The sequence below is a fragment of the Salmo salar genome, chromosome ssa23, assembly GCF_905237065.1.
Source record: "Salmo salar chromosome ssa23, Ssal_v3.1, whole genome shotgun sequence".
Taxonomy (NCBI): Eukaryota; Metazoa; Chordata; class Actinopteri; order Salmoniformes; family Salmonidae; genus Salmo; species Salmo salar.
In genome coordinates this window covers 22,976,164-22,999,512 of record NC_059464.1, presented here as the reverse complement: position 1 = coordinate 22,999,512, position 23,349 = coordinate 22,976,164, and the positions used below count along the sequence as shown (strand labels likewise).

Here is a 23,349-nt window from a genome sequence, read left to right as displayed (position 1 = left end):
GCTTGTGGAAGGCTACACAAAACGTTTGAACCAAGTTAAACTATTTAAAGGCAATGCTACCAAATACTAATTGAAAACTTCTGACCCACTGGGAATGTGATGAAAGAAATAAAAGCTGAAATAAATAATTCTCTACTATTATCCTGACATTTCACATTCTTAAAATAAAGTGGTGATCCTAACTGACCGAAGACAGGGAATTTTAACTCCGATTAAATGTCCGGAATTGTGAAAAACTGAGTTTAACTGTATTTGGCTAAGGTGTATGTAAACTTCCGATTCAACTGTATCTCTTACCTGATGAGGCTGAGGGGGCAGAAGTGTTCTGATCCGAAGTGGGAGATGAGCTCCACCTGCAGTTGAGGGGTGACGAAAGGGTTAAACCACATCGAACACACTCACACCTGGGTAAGTAAACCACCCAAACCAGCCCCACTTACATTCTAGTCATCCAGTACGTCTAAGCTAAATCATTCTAGTCATCCAGTATGTCTGAGCTATAGTAAAACAAAATATAGACGCAACATGCAACAATTTCAAAGACTACAGTTCATATGAGGAAATCAGTCAATTTAAACAAATTCAATTGACTGAATTCATTTCAATTGGATTTGACATTACTGGGAATACTGATATGCATCTGTTGGTCAAAGATACCTTACAAAAAATGGGCCTCAGGATCTCGTCACGGTATTTCTATGCATTCAAATTACCACGGATAAAACGCAATTGTGTTCGTTGTCTGTAGCTTACAGTATGTCATAACCCCACCGCCACCATGGGGCACTGTGTTCACAACGTTGACATCAGCAAACCGCTCGCCCACATGACGACAAACACGTGGTCTGCGGTTGTGTGACCGGTGGGACGTACTGCCAAATTCTCTAAAACTGCGTTGGTAGAGAAATGAACATTGAATTCTCTGACAACAGCTCTGGTGGACAGTCCTGCAGTCAGCATGGCGATTGCGCTCTCCCTCAACTTGAGACATCTGTGGTATTGTGTTGTGTGACAAAACTGCACATTTTAGAGTGGCCTGTTATTGTCCCCAGCACAAGGTGCACCTGTATAGTGATCATGCTGTTTAATCAGTTTCTTGACATGCCACACCTGACAGGTGGATGGATTATCTTGGCAAAGGAGAAATGCTTACCAACAGGGATGTAAACAAATATGTGCACAGAAATTGAGAGAAATAAGCTTTTTATGCGTCTGGAACATTTCTGGGACCTTTTATTTCAGCTCATGAAACCAACACTTAACATGTTGCGTTTATATTTTTGTTTAGTGTAAATCTAGTCATCCATTATGTCTAAGCTAAATCCTTCTAGTCATCCAACACCTCTAAGCTAAATCATTCAAGTCATCCAATCTAAGCTAAATCAAATCTAAAAAGGTGATGTGGAATTTGCCAAGCTCTATTGTTAGTTTTAAAATGTGTCTTGGTCATGCATTACACCATCTGTACACTGCCACCAAAGCTCCCCATTGTTATGGTACACTATAACGCATCATAGTGCATTACAACCTCTAAAAGAGAAGAATGCCAACCTTTATGTACTTGATGAACATCTGATGCAAGAGGAAGAGGAGAGAGAAAAAAAGGGAGAGAAATCTGTAAAAAGGCTGATTCATGCCACTAGCAAGTCAAGCATCTGGTCCTTTTTCTTCAGCATTTTATTTGTTGGACAACAACACACAGTATTCACAGACTAAACGCTTGCTCTACAAGAGACTACAAGGCAAGGTAAGGTATACAAAGCAATACAAGGTGCACATAGCATTACAAGGTAATAAGGTATTATTAAGTATCCATAGCAGTAACTTTAGAGGAGTAGGGAAGAGGTAGACAGACAACCTAGACAGACAGACATCAGGTTGATAACAGTTTCAGTTCCTATTGAAATTAAGACATCGATAACCCTAAGACCTAGTCAACACAGTACTTTGTGAAATCACAAAACAGTGGCATATTTAAAAAAAACTCATACAATTAAACAAACATCACAAAAAAATGCACCCACATGAAAAATATTGTTATTTTAAACTATACAGAAAAACGTATGAAAATGCAATAACACTTAAATCATTAGATAAGAGAAGATCGTGAGGGGGGAGTAGAGTTGAACAACTAGAATACAGTAAATACTTCCCCATACTATTTCTACTGTATTTATTACACATAGAAGTAGAAAAGGAATCTGAAACACGTCCTCAGAATATACATCCTCACACACAGTCACACACGCACAGAAGCATGTTGTGTGAGGTATGAGTAGGGAGCCATTCAGTCTCATGTTGATGACATGAGGAATCGCCCTGGGCATAGAACACAAATGGTGTGTGTGTGTGTCTGCAGTGTGTGTGTTGGTTGGTTCTTCTATCCTTGTGGGGAACTAAAATCCCCACAAGGATAGTAAAACAAGAAATTCCCCCTCGTGGGGACATTTCCCACATCCCCATGAGGACAAAGGCTGTTTTAAGCTTTGGGGGTTGGTTTAAGGGTAGGGTTACAATTCGGGTTAGAATTACAGTTAGGGTAAAGGGTTAGTGGTTAGGTTTAGGGTTACATGTTAAGGTTGGGGTTATGGTAAGGATTAGGTTTAGGTTTAGGTTTAGGGGTACAGGTTAAGGTTAGAGTTAGGGGTACATGTTAGGGTTACGGTAAGGATTAGGTTTAGGGGTTAGGGTTATGGTAAGGATTAGGTTTAGGGTTATGGTAAGGATTAGGTTTAGGGGTTAGGGTTATGGTAAGGATTAGGTTTAGGGTTACGGTAAGGATTAGGTTTAGGGGTTAGGGTTATGGTTATGGTAAGGATTAGGTTTAGGGTTATGGTAAGGATTAGGTTTAGGGTTACGGTAAGGATTAGGTTTAGGGGTTAGGGTTATGGTTATGGTAAGGATTAGGTTTAGGGTTATGGTAAGGATTAGGTTTAGGGTTACGCGTTAAGATTAGGGTTATGGTAAGGATTAGGTTTAGGGTTATGGTAAGGATTAGGTTTAGGGGTACAGGTTAAGGTTAGAGTTAGGGGTACATGTTAGGGTTACGGTAAGGATTAGGTTTAGGGTTACGGTAAGGATTAGGTTTAGGGGTTAGGGTTATGGTTATGGTAAGGATTAGGTTTAGGGTTATGGTAAGGATTAGGTTTAGGGTTACGGTAAGGATTAGGTTTAGGGGTTAGGGTTATGGTAAGGATTAGGTTTAGGGTTACGGTAAGGATTAGGTTTTGGGGTTAGGGTTATGGTAAGGATTAGGTTTAGGGTTACGTGTTAAGATTAGGGTTATGGTAAGGATTAGATTTAGGGGTTAAGGTTACGTGTTAAAGTTAGGGTAAGGATTAGGTTTAGGGGTTAGGGTTACGTAAGGATTAGGTGTAGGGCTACGTGTTACGGTAAGGATTAGATCTAGGGTTATAGGTTAGGATTAGGTTTAGGGGTTAGGGTAAGGTTTAGGGGTACAGGTTAGGGTTATGTATGGATTAGGTTTAGGGGTTAGGGTTATGGTAAGGGGTACAGGTTAGGGTTATGGTAAGGATTAGGTTTAGGGTTTCAGGTAAGAGTTATGGTAAGGATTAGGTTTAGGGATTAGGGTTATGTGTTAAGGTTAGGGTTATGATAAGGATTAGGTTTAGGGATTAGGGTTATGTGTTAAGGTTAGGGTTATGGTAAGGATTAGGTTTAGGGATTAGGGTTATGTGTTAAGGTTTATGATAAGGATTAGGTTTAGGGATTAGGGTTATGTGTTAAGGTTAGGGTTATGGTAAGGATTAGGTTTAGGGATTAGGGTTATGGTAAGGATTAGGTTTAGGGATTAGGGTTATGGTAAGGATTAGCTTTAGGGATTAGGGTTATGTTAAGGTTAGGGTTACGGTAAGGATTAGGGTAAATAGGATTTTGAATGGAAATAAATGTTAGAAGAACATAACGTGTGTGTGTGTGTGTGTGTGTGTGTGTGTGTGTGTGTGTGTGTAAATGTCGGTGTGTACCTTGACATATTTGGCATAGAGCTGTTCGTCCAATGGGAAGCTCTGGACTGTGCGCTCATCACGGGCGTGGAACGTTCCCAACTTCACCCACTTGTTGGTGGGATACCTGAGAGAGAGAGAAAAAGGGAGAGAGAGGGGCAGTCAAAGGGGGGCGTGTCCTGAGGAAAACAGGAAAGGGGAAGGGGATACCTGGTCAGTTGCACAACTGAATGCATTCAACCGAAATGGGTCTTTCACATTTTTCAGGGTGTGCGCATACCTGTCACTGATGGAGACCAGGAAGTCTTTCGGCGTGGAGGAAAAGAGTTCAAAGTTAGCGATGTCCAACTGTTTCACCTGGATGGGCTCACACAGCTCTATTACAAACCTAGAGAGAGGCAGAGCGAGAGAGAGGGTGGGGGAGAGAGAGAGGTAAATTAATGTGAGAGAACTTTCCTGTCAAATATCCTCATCTCCCCTTGACATCTGCCTGGGCAGACGGTTGGCAGTTGGGGTCACACGTGCTGAGCTGACAAGGGGACTAGTGTATGTGCTTTTGGGGAAAACAGCAGCGCACTGAGTCATGTTGTCACCCTGCAGCTTCAGAAAGCAGACAGGACCGGGGGGATAAATCAAAAAAGGAGAGAGGGCAGACAACTGTTCATAAAATTAGAACGTAGGTGTGTGTGTGTGTCTCACCAAATCTTGTTGCTGCAGGGGTTCAGCATGTACAGGTCCATATTCTCCATGAGGATAGCTGAGGTACTCTGGAAACCAGAGATGAGAGAGAACATGACATGGCAAATATGAGTCAATGGAATGACTGTTCCTGTCCTCCAAACGCAAGACTTCATGGTTGTGTGTGTGTGTGTGTGTGTGTGTGTGTTACCTTGGCCTCGGTATTAGCTGACAGCATCTTAGCTCCACACTCCACAGAAGCATAGTTGTTTTTGAAGTTCTTCTGCACCTTCTTCACAGGGGGGCAGCCGCTGGAGGAGGTATGGAGGGACAGAGCTGGAAGTGAGAGCAAGGGGGGTTAGGAGGTGTGTGTTTGTGTGCGCACGCTTAAGGGAACTCATTCATTTGATTTATTTCGCTAGGATAGTCCACTCAGTAACAATTGCCACTGTTTTCCAGGGAGTCCCGGGAAAACTGGGTCATCTTAATGTAGAGAACACAATCATTCATCTAGATAATTATGTAGAGAAGATACAGTACCTGTCAGACATACTGTATCAGTAGCCTAGTCTGATTCCTATAATCTATAGTTGCTATATCAGCAGCCTAGTCTGATTCCTATAATCTATAGTCGCTATATCAGCAGCCTAGTCTGATTCCTATAATCTATAGTCGCTATATCAGTAGCCTAGTCTGATTCCTATAATCTAGTTGCTATATCAGCAGCCTAGTCTGATTCCTATAGTCGCTATATCAGCAGCCTAGTCTGATTCCTATAGTCGCTATATCAGCAGCCTAGTCTGATTCCTATAATCTATAGTCGCTATATCAGCAGCCTAGTCTGATTCCTATAATCTATAGTTGCTATATCAGCAGCCTAGTCTGATTCCTATAATCTATAGTTGCTATATCAGCAGCCTAGTCTGATTCCTATAATCTATAGTCGCTATATCAGCAGCCTAGTCTGATTCCTATAATCTATAGTTGCTATATCAGCAGCCTAGTCTGATTCCTATAATCTATAGTTGCTGTATCAGCAGCCTAGTCTGATTCCTATAATCTATAGTTGCTATATCAGCAGCCTAGTCTGATTCCTATAATCTATAGTTGCTATATCAGCAGCCTAGTCTGATTCCTATAATCTATAGTTGCTATATCAGCAGCCTAGTCTGATTCCTATAATCTATAGTTGCTATATCAGCAGCCTAGTCTGATTCCTATAATCTATAGTTGCTATATCAGCAGCCTAGTCTGATTCCTATAATCTATAGTTGCTATATCAGCAGCCTAGTCTGATTCCTATAATCTATAGTTGCTATATCAGCAGCCTAGTCTGATTCCTATAATCTATAGTTGCTATTGGTTATCAGTGTGCAGGCCAGGCTGAGACAGTGCGTTGGACACCGTACGTGGTGTACCTTAAAATGCACAGGTTGTTGTCAGAAAATAAAAAAACAAGGATGCAGGCATGTTACATACACAGGTATGCACACACTCCACGACTCGCGCACACACAAGTTAGCATTAACGCGGGACAGAGCAGGTTGGGTACACAGGGGCCATGTGAGACTGATGTCTAGAACGGAGGCATTCATTCATATTTGACCAAATACAACCTTTTCAAATAGCAATAACTTAAACATGACAGTTCAGTCAGTGATTTCCTGTGTTCATGTGAAAACTCCAGGTGAAACCACTGTTCAGAACTCATCTTGGATAATGTGCCATCGTCACCCTCTCTGTCCAACAATGTGACTGGGTTTCTGGGCTAGGGAAATGTTCCCCCATCGGTCTGTCTGATGGTGAAGCTGAGAACAGTTTCTAGCTCAGTGGCTAATAAAACAACGGGTTTACTCACTCTGCCACGCTGCCTATGACCTAACAGTGTGTGGGTGCCCATGCGTGTAATCTGGGAGCATGTGTGTGTGTGTGTGAGTGTGTGTGTGAGTGAGTGCATGTGGCGTGCTAAGGCGTGTGTTGAGTTTGAGAGTGTAAGTGTGAACTCATGGATGTGTGTGTGTGTGTGTGTGTGTGTGTGTGTGTGTGTGTGTGTGTGTGTGTGTGTGTGTGTGTGTGTGTGTGTGTCCTTCCGCTCCTGTAGACTGGGCCATTAGTGATGGTGGAAAAAGAGTGCTGCCTAAGTGGACGGAGAGAGTGAGAGATTACGCAACACACACACACGCTGCAATACCCATAATTCTCTCAGTCAGAGAGAGGAGGGAGAGATGCAAGAATGAAAGGCAAGGGAGAGAAACAGAGATAGAGGGAAGGAGGAAGATGGAGGGAAGCGAGATAGGGAGGGGGAGGAGGAGGGGGGGACAGATTTCCACGCGAGGCCTCTGCACTCGTTTGTCTGAAAAATGAGTGTAGGGAAACAGCATCCCTTCTTCACGGTCACTGAGCTTCTCCTGAACACGATGTTAATGAGGGGAACGTGTCCCTGTGTGTGTTTCTTACTCTTCTCCTTCTCCACTTCCATGACTTGTTTCTTCCACTCGTCGAAGGTTGGGATGTCCTCCTTACTGGGCACTGAGGGGTCCGTCTCCTTACCACTGGCATCCACTGCCTCATCCACTGCCTTGTCAGGTACAGACACACACACACACACACACACACACACACACACACACACACACACACACACACACAGAGCTGTAATTGATATACATTATTCCTTTTATAAAGACCCCAGAACAGTCAACAAAGCCTCTTACACACAGAGCCAATCCAGTTGAGCTGTGTCTGTCTGCAGCCAATCCGGTTGAGCTGTGTCTGTCTGCAGCCAATCCAGTTGAGCTGTGTCTGTCTGCAGCCAATCCGATTGGAAAACAGACCAGCTCTGCACCAATACTGGCTTAGACAGGGCTTCTCTCATTCTCTCTCACTTACATCCACACTCTCTCTCCCCCTCCCTCCCTCCCTACAGTAGGAGAAAGGCAGAGGGTTCATTAATTGAATTAAACATTAATGAAGCAACTCAGAGGACTGGCAGCCAAGCCATGTGTAGCCCCAGTCCTCAATGTTCACACGCAAACCTCTACACTCCTCATTACACTTCTAGTCAGTCAGTGGCAGACATTACAGTCAATATAACATTACCAGCGTGGGGACTAGGTTGTGGGACTCCCTCTCACCTGCTGGTCTTGGCCTGTGTCTTGGTGCCTGTGGGATGTGTTTCCCCCCTGGTCCAGCTCTGGTAGGCCCTGGTCGGGGTCTTCTGGGCTAGGAGACACCTGGACATCAGCATCAGAACCTGGAGCAACCTGACTTTGACCCTGTTCTGACTGGCTCTCTACAGAGTCACCATCACCACTATGGAAAGAGAGGAGAGGGAGAGAGACAAGAGGGAGGGGATGAAGGGAGAAAAACAACATTTAATGCACAGTCTGGATGCACGCAAACAAAATATTTTCTCCCAACAACATTCCTTCCATTCATGTTCCATGCCATCAACAGTGTGTTTGTCCATTATGAACAACACAGCAGAAAAGAAGAAAAAAAACTAAGAAACCAAAATAAAAGAGGAATAAAGGAGAACAAGGCCACCGGTCGTTGTCTGAGTTTAGCGGAGAGGAGTGTCTGGCATCCGATTGGTTACCTGCATGGTCGTTTACCTGTTTCTGCTTGGTTCAATTCAAACTCTGTACTCACCTCGTGGGCGAGCTGCCAAAAGGAGGGGTTTGGGTTGCCAGGTTGTGGGGAATCATCCCACACTGAGAGCCAGAGAGATCAGCGAAAACATTGCCCTCTAGAGAGGAATTAGATCCAGCACTGGCAACCGCTAAAGAGGGATCGGCTTCAGCACTGGCAACTTCTACAGGGGAATCCTCTACCGCGGGATCAGATCTGGCAACCTCTATTGAACTGAGGGAAAGAAAGGACATGCCATTTATGGAAGAGCCCCAAGGAGGGATGAAGAGGGCGATAGAGGACAGATGGGGTGGGGAGAAGAGAAGGAGAAAGAGAGGGATGGGGGAGAGAGAGAGAGAAGGGGATGCGGTTGGGGGGGGGTGTCTTCGGAATGGTAAGCCTCCTCCAGCCCAGGCTGTGGTGAGTCAAATGTTCATTGTAAAAGGCAAGTGTCCACATCTCAGCAGCCATTTTGAGAAGGTCCGACAAAGAGCGCTAAACTAGCCAGTAAACCCCCTGGCAGAACCATCCAAGGATCCAATGACACATGATCTGGTCTGGCAATCCCCATCTGTCCAGAGGTCCAGTTTAGCAGACAACCAACATTTCCACTTATTCCCACCAAGTCCAGTCCAAGTTTTAGTCCAGGTTCAGATAGGTTTATTGACGAAGGAACCAGTGCACAAAGTTAACTGCAGGTTTACAGCAGTAAACGGTGTATAGAAAGGGGCAGCGGGGGAAAAAAAATGTCAAGTCAATAAGAAAAATAGCAATATACGAAAAATGTGAAGAAAAAAATGTAAAACAGAAAAAAACAAATGCAGCTGAAAGGGAAAACCAGTTAGATAACTAGATGTACATCACAGTGGTAGACTGAATGACGCCTCTTACCATAAATATTTTATTGATCCCAAGGACAAAAATGGTCTTGGACACATAATTCTTCTGTATAAACAGACAAAACGTCTCATACACATCATGCGTACAATACACAGTTCTCATCTTACCTGGATGGGGCTGGAGCAGGGATGTAAGAGGTAGAGGTAGGTGTGTGTTGGGGGTCTTCTGTAGAAGGGGCTGGGCTGGGGTCTGCCGGTGCATCACTGGGGGTCTCGACCGGGCCTGTGTGATCTGTGGAGGCCTGTCCCTGGGTTGGGTCGTCGCTGAGCGGTGGGGTGGAGGGGGATGAGGGTGCAGGTGCCTGGTTCTGGAGGGGAGTGGGTTGTGTATCGGGCTCTGGGTCTGTGTGGATGTGTGTGTGAAGGTGTGTGTTGTGCGAGTGTGGCTCAGCAGCAGCAGCAGCGGGGGGTTCAGGATCCAGGTGTGGTTCTGGGGCAGACCAGACCACCACAGGCTCCTCCTGGTTCACAGTCTGGAAAACACAATTCAATTCTCATTGAACGCGTGTGAGTGTGTGTGTTTGTGTCTCGGTTACCTGTTCAGTGTTGTGTGTGTGTGTGTGTGTGTGTGTGTGTGTGTGTGTGTCTCGGTTACCTGTTCAGTGTTGTGTGTGTGTGTGTGTGTGTGTGTGTGTGTGTGTCTCGGTTACCTGTTCAGTGTTGTGTGTGTGTGTGTGTGTGTGTGTTACCTGTTCAGTGTTGTGTGTGTGTGTGTGTTACCTGTTCAGTGTTGTGTGTGTGTGTGTGTGTGTGTGTGTGTGTGTGTGTGTGTGTGTGTGTGTGTGTGTGTGTGTGTGTGTGTGTGTTACCTGTTCAGTGTTGTGTGTGTTGGGCTCCTCTAGTGTAGCCGTCTTTGTCTCCAGTTCCACGTCGTAGGTGTGTGTGTGTGTCCTCGACGACTCCTCCTGGGGAACAGTCACACACACCGTTAGAACACGTGCGCACACGCACACACGCACGGAAGAGGAAGTTAGAGGTCCACAGAAACTCCAGTAAACTGAAGTAGACTAGCCTGTTACACCTGTTAGGTTCTAAATAAACAGTAAAACTCATGGACGACTACAAAGAGCTCAAACCAAGTTTATTCACCCACTGGGTCAAACAGCTGAAAATGACAAAGACCAGCTTACAAGTATTTATACCTTCCTTTAGGCCGAGTCTCCTCCTTGCACCTCTAAACACTACATCTTTGTTGCTAGGCAGGAAGTTAAGTGATAAACTGTTCCTTCACCATTTGACCAGACCTTGCCTCACGCTAATGCACAGCTAACCAACCGTATCAGTGACCGCAACCAAGTGATTCCCTTCTCCCTTCCTTAGTAACTTTCTAGGTCTATACTTCTTACCCAACCTCCATTCAGCCCACCATGTACATTCCTCATGCACGTTACTATTAACGTCTGGGGTAGCAACTACAACCCAACACTCCGTAAGACATGACAGAGTGATAGAGAGTCTGAGGAACACCAGAAACACGGGAATTAGCATCTCAGGTTGAGAAACAGTAAGTTACTTGTTATACTGAGGGACAGAACAAGAGACTGTTCTGTAAATGGACTGACAGTATGTCTGATTGCTATGGACACACACACACACACACACACACACCAGCTCGCAGCAGACCAGTTCATGGCCACGGTGGACTACATTTGGGTTAACACAGAACTCCCACACTCACCTCCCACACTCACCCCTCCCTCTCTACCTGGGCAAACTCCCACACTCACCCCTCCATCTCCCTCTCTACCTGGGCGAACTCCCACACTCACCCCTCCACCTCCCTCTCTACCTGGGCAAACTCCCACACTCACCCCTCCACCTCCCTCTCTACCCGGGCGAACTCCCACACTCACCCCTCCACCTCCTCTCTACCTAGGCGAACTCCCACACTCCCCCCTCCACCTCCTCTCTACCTAGGCGAACTCCCACACTCACCCCTCCACCTCCCTCTCTACCTGGGCAAACTCCCACACTCCCCCCTCCACCTCCCCTCTCTACCTGGGCGAACTCCCACACTCACCCCTCCCTCTCTAACTGGGCGAACTCCCACACTCCCCCCTCCACCTCCCCTCTCTACCTGGGCGAACTCCCACACTCCCCCCTCCACCTCCCCTCTCTACCTGGGCGAACTCCCACACTCCCCCCTCAACCTCCCCTCTCTACCTGGGCGAACTCCCACACTCCCCCCTCCACCTCCCCTCTCTACCTGGGCGAACTCCCACACTCACCCCCCACCTCCCTCTCTACCTGGGCGAACTCCCACACTCCCCCCTCCACCTCCCTCTCTACCTGGGCGAACTCCCACACTCCCCCCTCAACCTCCCCTCTCTACCTGGGCGAACTCCCACACTCCCCCCTCCACCTCCCCTCTCTACCTGGGCGAACTCCCACACTCCCCCCTCCACCTCCCTCTCTACCTGGGCGAACTCCCACACTCACCCCCCCACCTCCCTCTCTACCTGGGCGAACTCCCACTCCTACCAGTCTTTAGCGCGGGTGATGCTTGGCCCATTAAGACCACCCTCCCCTCTCTCTTAACTCATTGCTTTGTAGGGTAGGAAAACAAATGCTTTAGATGGCTCATGGTGCAAATAAACAATTGTTCAATTCTGGTCTAACAGCATCATAGGTCAAGTCTAGGTCCAAAAGGCTCCATAACGGCTTCTACCACCAAGCCATAAGACTGCTGAACAATTCATCAAACGGCCACCCGGACAATTAGAATGACACCCCCCCACATGTACAAATAACCCCCCCCCCGACTCAGTGCCCCCTGTATGAAGCCTCATTATTGTTATTTTATTGTGTTACTTTTTATTTTATTTAGTAAATATTTTCTTAACTCTATTAAGGGCTTGTAAGTAAGCATTTCATGGTAAGGTCTACACTGGTTGTGACCAATCAAATTTGATTTGATCATATGTTTGCTTTGTGTCTGAAAGCCCATAGACAAACAGTAAGTCTGTAGTGGTTAATTAGCCTGACGGTCTAGTCTGTCTGTGCTTCAGCCATCTCCTCACCTTGTGGTCAGTCCTGTGGTACTGCTCATGATGATGCTCTGGGAGGCTGCTTTTCGCCACTAGACACACCTGGAGCTGACGAACTGTGCTCTGAACAACACACATTACGACTGGGGTACCTGGAACACACACAGAGAGAGAGAGACGCAGTCAGAAACACACATTACGACTGTACTAACACACAAAGAGAGAGATGCAGTCAGAAACACACATTACGATTGGGGTACCTGGAACACACACAGAGAGAGAGAGATGCAGTCAGAAACACACATTACGACTGGGGTACCTGGAACACACACAGAGAGAGAGAGAGAGATGCAGTCAGAAACACACATTACGACTGGGGTACCTGGAACACACACAGAGAGAGAGACGCAGTCAGAAACACACATTAGGACCGCGGTACCAGTGGCCCAACACATGAACATGATCTCACGTTTTACAAGTGTCCTGTGTTTATAAGCCAGGTTCATCATGTTGTTACTACGCATCAGTGGACTGGACCGTCACGGGGCATCTTATCTGAGGGGTAAAGGCTGAGGTGATGTGGCGGGAGAGCAGGGAGGGTCCCCAGCGGTTTGTGTGTGTAGGGACCAATGGACATGGGGCTGCCTGAATATGTTCCCTTTTTAAAAAGTCAGCATTTAACATTTGAATGTTTGTTACATGAACACTCTCTCCCGGCCTGTTTGAAGACCCGTATGCATTTAAACAACTGGACGCTGCAATTTTCACCTCCAACCCCTGTCTCTGAAACCTGAGAGCTTCTGCTTGACCACTCAAACATCAATGTCAGGTCAGAGCTGGACACACACACACGTTAACACCCTGTCAACTGACAAGTCTATAGGGGATCACTCGAACACACACAGTATATAATATCAGTATGTAGAACATAGGTCTGTAACTTCACTCTATTTATCCTGATCTAGCCTGATGAACACATCCATGCTACATCCTCCTTGGATACAGAACACACGATGCAGCCATCTCATCCTCCAAAGCCTCCAGTCCTGCTGGGATTGCGATGAGGGCCTATTCATATAGCAGCAACATCGTGTACCTGCATACACCCAGCCCTCCCCAGACCTATCATCCATAGGTAGAGAGATGCGATGTGGCAGTGTGGGTAATGTGAGAGGCAGCCTATACCGATCCAGACCATAATATGAACCCCGCGGTGGATATAGCCACGGCTTTGAACTGTGTGTACATTCAAATGTCACATACACGAGAGAGAAAGGTAGATGTGCGACCAGGGTGTGGGGGTATACTGTAAGTAGGCAAAACAAAATGTCTTTTCACGATTTCAGTTATATCATGAACAATCGATAAATCGTTTTTCGTCTCTCAAAATGTACCAAATCAAAAGATGTCTATATCATGTGTGTGAGATCATAGGGTCTTACAGGAGGCATGTATAGGTCTAGAAAGGGCCTGTAACGGACACCTTCATCATGATTTTCGAGAAAATGGTTTGTGATACAAAATGTAAAAAGAATTTTAAAAACATTCTTCCTCGCAATTAAGTTTCGATGTGAGAATTGCTAGAAAATTCAGATACCAAAACTATTTTCCGCTGCCGCTGCCGTGGAATCGCCCAAGAGGATCTGAGAAGTATGAGTAATAAATGGCACAAATCCCACCTTGCCAATCGGGGGTTGATTTGGAATTGGGCTTTTACCACTTTATTCAAAGCCAACGACAAGTAGAGTGAAATACCACACGAGGTAACATCACCATGAGGGGGCTAGTAGTGGGTAGAAGGTCACCTTACAAACCCATTGAACTGCAGGCTCTGCCATATACCCTGCCGTAGCCTTTAGCCAGCGAATAGACTTCTACAACTAGCTACATAGGCCTATAGTTCAGGGGACGCCTCGTGACTAAACAGACTTCTGCCACGGTAAACATAGAGGTGAAGGCAGGAGTGTTTGTCACAACATGTCTGAGGAGCTCCTGGACAGGAACCACAGAGATGATTGACAGTGCTGTTTACCACTGGGTTTCTGTGTAGGGGTGTGAATGATACAGTGTTGAAAACAGTTTGAAAGGGAGGCTGACTGACCACTGAGGAGGCCAGGTGTGCATAAGAACGGAGATTACCAGCTTCTAGTCTGGTTGTGGGGACACCTGCCTACCTGTCAGCACTGCACCCCCCCATTACATCAAAACTCCTCATCGCACAGACGCATGGTAGAACTAGAAGTAAAGTTACTATATTTTGCATGCTACAGTAGTGAGAAACACTTCTGTGAATACAAAGTAGGAAGTTATGACCCAGTTAGAAACTGCCCTCCCTGTCCCCTTCTGTAACGCTGCTTGTAAAGAGAGCCGAGTGTTGACACATGAAAAAAGAGCCGAGTGTTGGCACACATTCCTACTCTTAGAGAAAGAAAAGGAAGTAACCTTTGCTTGAAGGAGCAGCTTTGGGGAGGAATGTATGTGACCTAGTTCTGTTAGTTATATAAGGAGTGGAGGGGGGGGGGGGAGCACAGGCAGGGAAAGAGTTGCAGGGGAAAGTTGCCCCTTAGACGCTGATCTAGGGTCAGTTTCGCATTTTCCCCCACTAATGGTTACGTTTAGGATTGGGGAGGGAAACATGATCCTATATCTGGTGGAATCTACACCCCTGAGCAGGGAAAGTGAGATGGGAGAGGAATGGGGGATAAGAGACAGAGAGGGGGAGCGAGAGGAGAAAAGGGATTTGTGTTCCTGTAGTCCGTCAATGTCGGTAAAGAGCCTCAGGCATTACACTGACTCAGCGCTTCTTCTAGCCTACTTCCGCCATCTCTTTTCTTCCCCCCTCTCCATCCCTCTGTTTTCTACTCTTCACAACAGGCAGATCTAAAACTTACCACATCTCATACAGACAGAGAGCTGATGGTGGAGAGAACACACACAGCAGGGTCTGAAACGACTGCAGAACTGATCTGAGACTACAGGACAGGTAATATGGTGAATGACCAGATCCCACTAGGAACCGGTGCAGTTCTTCCAGTTCAGGGCAGGGGAAGGAGAGGAGCCGGAACAGGAAGCTACTTTAGACTATTGAGATGCAATAAGAGTTTATTTGGGATTAGTGTCACATTGGGACAAAAGACAGACACATCGTTCAGAGGGTTTGGCATCATGGTTGAGTAGACTGACTCACTGCAGATAATCTGATCAGCTCGCCTCCATGCACGGAGCACGTCTGGCTAACACGTTCTCTCTCTCCCTCTGTCAGTCTCCCTCTCTTTCCGTCTGCCTAATACACACACAAAAACAGCAGTGAAGGCTATGGTTATGGCCAGCCAAATCCCCTGACATTTCCTGTTAGGTTTAGAGCCACACAAAAGGGCCAAAGGGAGAGACAGTACTACAGGACCTAGCCAACAGACTGCGCTGAAAACACAGCGACACCAAAGCCTGTGTCCACCATAACAATAGAGATAGGATGTGGAGAGGGGCTGAAGGGAGGCTAAATCGTCCTGCGTTAAGATAACAATCCATGCTTTATTTGACCTGTCCTTACCCGGACTTTCCCACCCAACACCAGCACCACATTTCTCTGACCCTGTCCAGTTAGCTCTGTTCCAGTCACGGACGGTGGTTGTCTGGACTCACCGTTTCCTTTATGAATAGTGACTAGACCTTTATTCCCAGTTCTGACTTGAATGATAAAGCTGCCAGCATGTCTGATCAAGGTATACGACCACTGCACTGACTTTCCTCCCTCTTTTGGTCTGTCTACACACACACAATCTCACTGCATGACAACGCTCACATAAGCACAGGTGTCCAAACCCAAAAGACAGATCCTTGGTAGCCAGTAACTAACCCTGTCATCACGGCAGGTGCTGCTGACGCTGATGCAAGGCAGTCCCAGTAGCCTGCTGTAGCTCGCTGCAGGTCCTGAGGGGCTGAACTAGCTGCACACTAAACACCTTCATCTGATAGCTCTTAATTAACAGTGTTAAAATGACCCACAGCTAACTATAGCATGAAACATGTCAGGACTGTACCTTTCTACTCACAGCTAACCTACTACTGATTCAACCACCCCTATTCTCATCTTATAGGGTCAGCAGAGAAAGAGAGAGTGAGCGAGAGAGAGAGAGAACAGGGACTCACCAGTTAGCAGGTAGATGGAGAAGGTGGAGAAGGTGGAGAGAAGCCAATATAACAGGGAAAATAGATAATCCATTAGCAGGCAGTGAGGCAGTTAGCAGAAAACAGTGTTGCTGTTATTTCAGGTTGTGGATGAAGTACATCATGGAGACTGAGGGTCGCTGGGTGGATGGTAACACTTTGTGGCCTGTAATGGGTTGGGTTATGATGCTGCTATAGGAGTTTTAAATGGGTTTTAAATGGATAATTGGTTTTAGCTAACAGAAGAACCAGAACAGCAGCAGAACCATTCAGCCTCCAGAGCACTTGACGTCCAGGGCTCTAAAGCACATCCATTCTGATCGCATATGCTCCCAAATGGTTTTTCTTCATGTTGCGGATTGGGAAGGTCGCATTTTTCATTGATAAACCATGTCGCGGGCTGCTCTAAAACTATTCACTGGCCATAAACCACTAGTTTAACACCTTGTTCAGTCATGTTGGTTACCTCGCTAGCCAACAACCTGGTCAATTTAACAGTAGGCTACATCCAAACATTTGGGGGCACAGAATGAGAGGAAAAGGGACAGTTTCTTCAGGAGATCGATGATCATAGCAATGAATGAATGGCAGATCTCCTGCATGTCATCATCTCAAACGTGACTTTCTTAAAAAGAGATAGTGTACAATGTTCTATGTAATGCATCTCAATCAGGCCCCCAGTGTCGGGTCTGGAGCATGAAGTCCCAAGCTCTGCTCGGCTACTACGTAGCAACCTAGCTGTGTCAAAAACCCTGGTCTGCCCTAGAAAGCATTGCATTCCGATTGTCAGAACGGCCCATTTTTATTTATTTTTTACGCCGTTTTGGATTAAACATTTTGCCATGATCAACTTCCATCCCCACTGTGAATTTTTAAAGTTCCCTACAAATGGAGATATTTAATTCAACTGTGATCCATTCTGACTGCTACGTTTGTCGTCACACAGGACCACGTGCTGATACAGACCAATCACGGGCCGGCAGGCTATCAGGAGGTTCCCGGTTGACTTCCTCAGGCAGGATGAACATCCCTACATCAACCATGAGCCGTCGCTAGTTACAGCCACTTTCACCATGATCCTTAGCAATATTTTGGCGCGCTTCAAATTCTTCCGGCCTCCTGCACCATTGTGAGTTTTCCATAGGAATGTGTGGATGACGTCAGCTCTATCACTACCTACTGGTTTTAATGTCTATGATATCAATAGGGAAATAGTGCTTTTACATAATGTAGAAACTTAATTTTCCAGAAATGACTCATTATATTTGAATGACAGTCATTTGTATCAACATTTTAGCTTTTTAATAATAAATAAATGTATTTATAGGGTTACACACTTGTTTCTAGGGCACATGTGCTTCAGAAGTATCTATAATTAATTTAGGCTACATCTCAAACGATAAAAATATAAACATCTCTGGTGCTCATAAATGTAACATTGTGCAAACTTTCTAGAGTTGAGCACACCAGTGCTACAAATCATTTTTGTACATTTAGACATCTAGTTCTGCCATTGTTAGCTAACATTTATCTGAATACCATATTAGAGAAAGACGGTTACTAAAATTCAGCATTCATACTGAATAGCATAGTTGTTAGCCCGAGGTCTGAAGGCTGATGCCATTTGGAATGGTTCTGTTAATAGAACAATGTGTGTGTGGCCCTGAGGTCGGAGAGGAGTCTTGTGATGCCGGCAGTTGGATCTCAGATTAGAGACGGTGGACTCTCTGGGTTCAGTGGGTTGTACGAGGTAGGCAGGGAGGGCGTGGTGCTGAGGGGAGCATCAAAGTAGAGACATTAGAGAGCACCACTAAAATGTATGTTGGTGGCATTTCTATTAACAAACCATCTTTTCCCACTTTCTCCCTCATTGGACACCAAACTTAGACGACTAAGGATCCTCCTCCAACGCTGCCAAGTCTCCAGTGCCTAGAGACACCGAATGCATGGACACTAGACTGAGACGTTCAAAACCAAACTCTAATACTCCATATAGCACATCTAAACCAGCAACAGTCAAAGACAAACAGGAGAGAGAATTAGTGGTGGAAACAGAAAGGATAAAGTTTTAGTAATCGAGAGGTAGACAGAAAGCTACACAGAGGTAAAGAGAGAAGTAGAGAGAGAGGTAGAGAGACACGTGCAGGCCACAGTGAGTGCAGGCCAGGCAGTATGCCAGCAGGGCTGTTAAAGTAGGGCAGAGCCACGGCCAAGCAGACAAAAAGATTCCGTCTGCGCACAAGGGGGCAGAGCTCTTAACAGACCAAGCACTGTGTGTGTGTTGTTGTTGGGTACGTATACTGTATGGTTCTGTATGTGTGTTTTTACCAGAGTGATTGGATATAAATAACACAGGATAGCAGTTGCAAAGCCTGCTGATCCCGCATAATCTCCTTCACTGGAGCATCACTTGGAGCATAGCTGGAGGAGGGCATCACCACAATATGGGACATCGTGGATGTTCACCGTTTTGGCTGGAAATACAGACACTGCTAGGTTCTGCAACAGCTAGCGGTTCTGAAACATCATCAATGAGCTGTAGTGGCAGAAATGAGTACTGCACATTGCAAGCGACATGCTCTACCAACTAAGCCACAGGGGATCACTACCGTAGCTACTGTGTTCTGTATTGCAAGAGCACACACTCTACCTGATCCACCAATCACTGTGTTCTATCAGTGATTCAACTCTGCTACTGTGGTACAAATCCATCCAACGACTAGTTTAACAACAAGAGCTGCTCTGGTGTGTGTGGTGTTAGTGAGCAGTTCCGGGTCGTGACTCATGATGTCACACAGGGGGGGTTAGGTTAAGCCCCTGCAGCAGAGCAGTATGTTACCACAGTGCATTAGGCAGAAACGTTTCAGTCAGAGAGCAGAACACCGGGCACACCCCTCAATGTCTTTAATGTCCTGGCCCACAGCAGGCTGTAATGCAGGAAATGCGTCAGCATCAGGACCAGGGAAAGGGGGTGTGTGTAGGCTGAGTGAGTGAGTGAGAGAGAGAGAGAACCCACACCAAACCATCTTTGTTATTGACTTGCAAAACCACACTGCAACAGAGTGAAGCTCAAACAATAGTTATTTGACTCACAATTATCTTACATTGCAGGCAGACCGTATAGCACAGATCCACAATTAGCCTACTGCATGCATTATGCATTACTAAAATACGTTGTCGCCCCCCCCCACACATACACACACACACACACACACACCTAATGTCACCAACTAACAGTTATTTTGTTCTTAGCCAGAACTATCTCCAGAAAGTTGTATATGTTGAGTGACAGTGTGAGAGGTCACAGGGCCAGTCTCTCCCAGAACAGCTCTTTAATGTTTAGGATTGGGTAGAATAGGCTGTTCTTAGATCTGTGGCTAAAGGCAACTTCTACCTGGTACAGTCAGAAACAACAACAATAAACTTGACTGTATAGCCTTCTGTATTACTCAGAGCTGCTCCGCCAGGAACTGCCCCATGCCAACACTACAGTACCATGCTAACAGCACTTAGGCTACTAAACCCATTGGAGTGACAGACATAATGGCGCCGGAGGGGACGGCCGCCGTTTTACGGGCTCCTGGCCAATTGTGCCATTTTGTGTGTGTTTTTTGCGCTGATTCTAACTTTGTTAATACATCATGTTTTGGCAATTGTTTCATACACAGAAAAGAGCTTCTGGACATCAAACCAGAAATGACTAATCCCAGACCAGGACATAATGCTAATCGCAGACCAGGCCCAAATCCCCGTCACCCGGAGGCGGCGCTATAGGGGTTGGCGTGCGGGATACCAAACGAGACTGCGACGGCGAGTGGATAAGTTGCCATTACCCTCCGTTCTCTTGGCGAACGTGCAATCACTGGAAAATAAACTGGATGAGCTCCGTTCGAGACTTTCCTATCAACGTGATCTGAAGAACTGAAATGTGTCACTGAGTCGTGGCTAAACAAAGCCATGGAAAATATAAATCTAGCTGTTTTTTCTATACATCGGCAGGACAGAACAGCTGCGTACAGTAACTGGGGGGGGGTTGTCTTTTGGTCAACAACAGTTGATGCTTGATCTCTGATATTAAAGGGAGTCTTGAGGTTCTGCTCGCCTGACTTAGAATGCCTCATGATACCTGTAGACCACACTATTTATCAAGAGAGTTTTCATCTATATTTTTCGTAGCTGTTTATTTACCAGCACAAACTGATGCTGGAACTAAGACCACACTCAACGAGCTGAATAGGGCCATAAGCAAACAAGAAGATACTCAGCCAGGTGCGGCGCTCCAAGTGGACAGTGATTTTAATGCAAGGAAACAAATCCGTTTTAGCTCATTTCTACCAGCATGTCTCTTGTGCAACTAGAGGCGGAAAAAAACTAGCTCACCAAACAGAGACGCATACAAAGCTCTCCCACGCCCTCCATCTGACCTTAATTCTAACCTTCTGCACCTACTTATAAGCAAAAACTCAAACAGGAAGTACCAGTGATGCGCTGAATACGGAAGTGGTCCAATTAAGCGCACACTAAGCTACAGGATTGTTTCTCTAGCACAGATTGGAATATGTTCCGGAATTCATCTGCCGGCATTGAGGAGTTTACCACATCAGTCAACGGCTTCATTAATAAGTGCATTGACAAAGTAGTCCCACAGTGACCGTACATACATATCCTAACCAGAAGCCATGGATTACAAGCAACATCCACACTGAGCTAAAAGCTAGAGTTGCCGCTTTCAAAGAGCAGAACACAAATCCGGACACTTAAATGAAATCCTGCTACCATCAAACAGGCAAAGTGTCAATACAGGACCAAGATCGAATCCTACTACACCGGCTCCGATGCTCGTTAGATGTGGCAGGGCTGGCAAACTATCACCGATTACAAAAGGGAGCTGCCCAATGACACGAGCAAAATGCCTTCTATGCTCGTGTCAAGGCCAGCAACATTGAACCATGCATGAGAGCACCAGCTGTTCCGGACGACTGTGTAATCACGCTCTCCGAAGCCGATGTGAGTAAGACCTTTAAACAGGTTAACATTCACAAGGCCACAGGGCAGACAGATTACCAGAATGCATACTCAGAGCATGCGCTGACTAGCTAGCAAGTGTCTTCACTGACATTTTCAACCTCTCCCTGACCCAGTCTGTGATACTCACGTGTCAAGCAGACCACCATAGTCCCTGTGCCCAAGAAAGCCAAGGTAACCTGTCTAAATGACTATCGCCCCATAGCACTCACATCTGTAGCCATGAAATACTTTGAAAAGCTGGTCATGGCTCAAATCAACACCATCAGAGGGAGGCTCCCTTTGTGAACGTGTACCTGCATATAAATACTTCAGCATTTGGATTGATATAGATTTTAAGTTTTAAAAAAACAGATGAGGTGGTTAATAAAAAGTTAAGATTTAAAGTTGGTTTTTTCTACAGAAACAGATGGTGTGTTTCTCTAATCAGTAGCAAGCAGATTATTCAGTCAACCTTTTTATCTGTTCTTGATTATGGTGATATTATTTATTTACATTTACATTTACATTTAAGTCATTTAGCAGACGCTCTTATCCAGAGCGACTTACAAATTGGTGCATTCACCTTATAATATCCAGTGGAACAACCACTTTACAATAGTGCATCTAAATCTTTTAAGGGGGGGGGTTAGAAGGATTACTTTATCCTATCCCAGGTATTCCTTGAAGAGGTGGGGTTTCAGGTGTCTCCGGAAGGTGGTGATTGACTCCGCTGTCCTGGCGTCGTGAGGGAGCTTGTTCCACCATTGGGGTGCCAGAGCAGCGAACAGTTTTGACTGGGCTGAGCGGGAACTGTGCTTCCTCAGAGGTAGGGAGGCGAGCAGGCCAGAGGTGGATGCAGCTGCTACTACTCTTAAATCTTTGGATGCCATCTACCAAAGTGCCCTTCGTTTTGTTACAGGTGACAGTTTTCATACTCTTCACTGCATCCTGTATCAAAAGGTTGGCTGGACTTCACTACAAACCCATGAATCTCTACATTACCCATTTTTTGTTTACAAGGCCCTACTTCATAAACTTCCATTTTAACTACATTTGCTGTTGAAGTACAGACACGTGAGCTGTCTAACCTGTTCACAGGACTGGTTAACACGAGGTTCCTAGGGTCTGCATTGAGCTAGGTAAATCTGCTTTTAGTTTTAATGCACCATATTGTTGAAACAAAACACATGTCATCTTAATGTTCTGGTGCCGTTTGGGCAATTTAAAGTATTTATTGGGGACTTACTTGTGCAGGAATGTAACTTCTTCTGGGTGATTTGTTTTATTTGTGCTTCCCATGACTATGTTTGTGTATTTGAATGTGTATACTGTCTGTTTGGGTATAATGTGTATATTTATGTTGTATATACAGGGCATATTTGGAAAGGAGACCTAGGTCTCTATATATATATATGTGTTTTCCCTGTTAAAATAAAAAGGTTAAATAAATAAATAATCCCAGACTCCCTGGACCCACTCCAATTCGCATACCGCCCCAACAGATCCACAGATGACCCAATCTCTATTGCATTCCACACTGCCCTTTTCCATCTGGACAAAAGGAACACATTTTAGTCATTTAGCAGACGCTCTTATCCAGAGCGACTTACAGTAGTGAATGAATACATTTCATACACCTACGTGAGAATGCTGTTCATTGACTAAAGCTCAGCGTTCAACACCATAGTGCCCTCTAAGCTCATCACTAAAGTAAGGACCCTGGGACTAAACACATTCCTCTTCAACTGTACTTTCTGACGTACCGCCCCCAGGTGGGGAAGGTAGGCAACAACACATCCGCCTGCTGACCCTCAACACAGGTCCCCCCTGTTCACCCACGACTGTGTGGCCACAACACCATCATTAAGTTTGCTGAAGACACAATGGCGGTAAGCCTGATCACAGATGACGAGACTGACCACCTCCCTGTAGGCTGAGGGCTGGCAATGTGGTGTCAGGACAACAACCTCTCCCTCAACGTCAGCAAGACAAAAGGAGCTGATCGTGGACTACTGG

At 45.7% G+C, this 23,349-nt stretch overlaps 1 protein-coding gene across 5 annotated transcripts in view; it reads right to left on the bottom strand.

The window, feature by feature from the left end:
- Nucleotides 1-23,349, bottom strand: part of LOC106584226 (SUN domain-containing ossification factor) — an 85,308-nt gene that overhangs the window by 24,503 nt on the left and 37,456 nt on the right. For 2 of the 5 annotated variants that reach the window (XM_014169282.2, XM_045706490.1), the window contains exons 2-13: nt 12,193-12,311; nt 9,982-10,077; nt 9,281-9,645; nt 8,295-8,507; nt 7,778-7,955; nt 7,101-7,221; nt 4,855-4,979; nt 4,665-4,732; nt 4,246-4,353; nt 3,987-4,092; nt 1,552-1,572; nt 298-353 (exon numbers count right to left, since the gene is read on the bottom strand). In XM_014169282.2, coding sequence (XP_014024757.2) covers nt 298-353; nt 1,552-1,572; nt 3,987-4,092; nt 4,246-4,353; nt 4,665-4,732; nt 4,855-4,979; nt 7,101-7,221; nt 7,778-7,955; nt 8,295-8,507; nt 9,281-9,645; nt 9,982-10,077; nt 12,193-12,297 — 1,562 coding nt within the window. In that variant the 5' untranslated portion in view covers nt 12,298-12,311. Of the gene's footprint in view, nt 1-297; nt 354-1,551; nt 1,573-3,986; nt 4,093-4,245; nt 4,354-4,664; nt 4,733-4,854; nt 4,980-7,100; nt 7,222-7,777; nt 7,956-8,294; nt 8,966-9,280; nt 9,646-9,981; nt 10,078-12,192; nt 12,312-23,349 lie in introns of those variants that run through there. The other 3 variants (XM_045706491.1, XM_045706492.1, XM_045706493.1) reach the window with 3 other exon arrangements.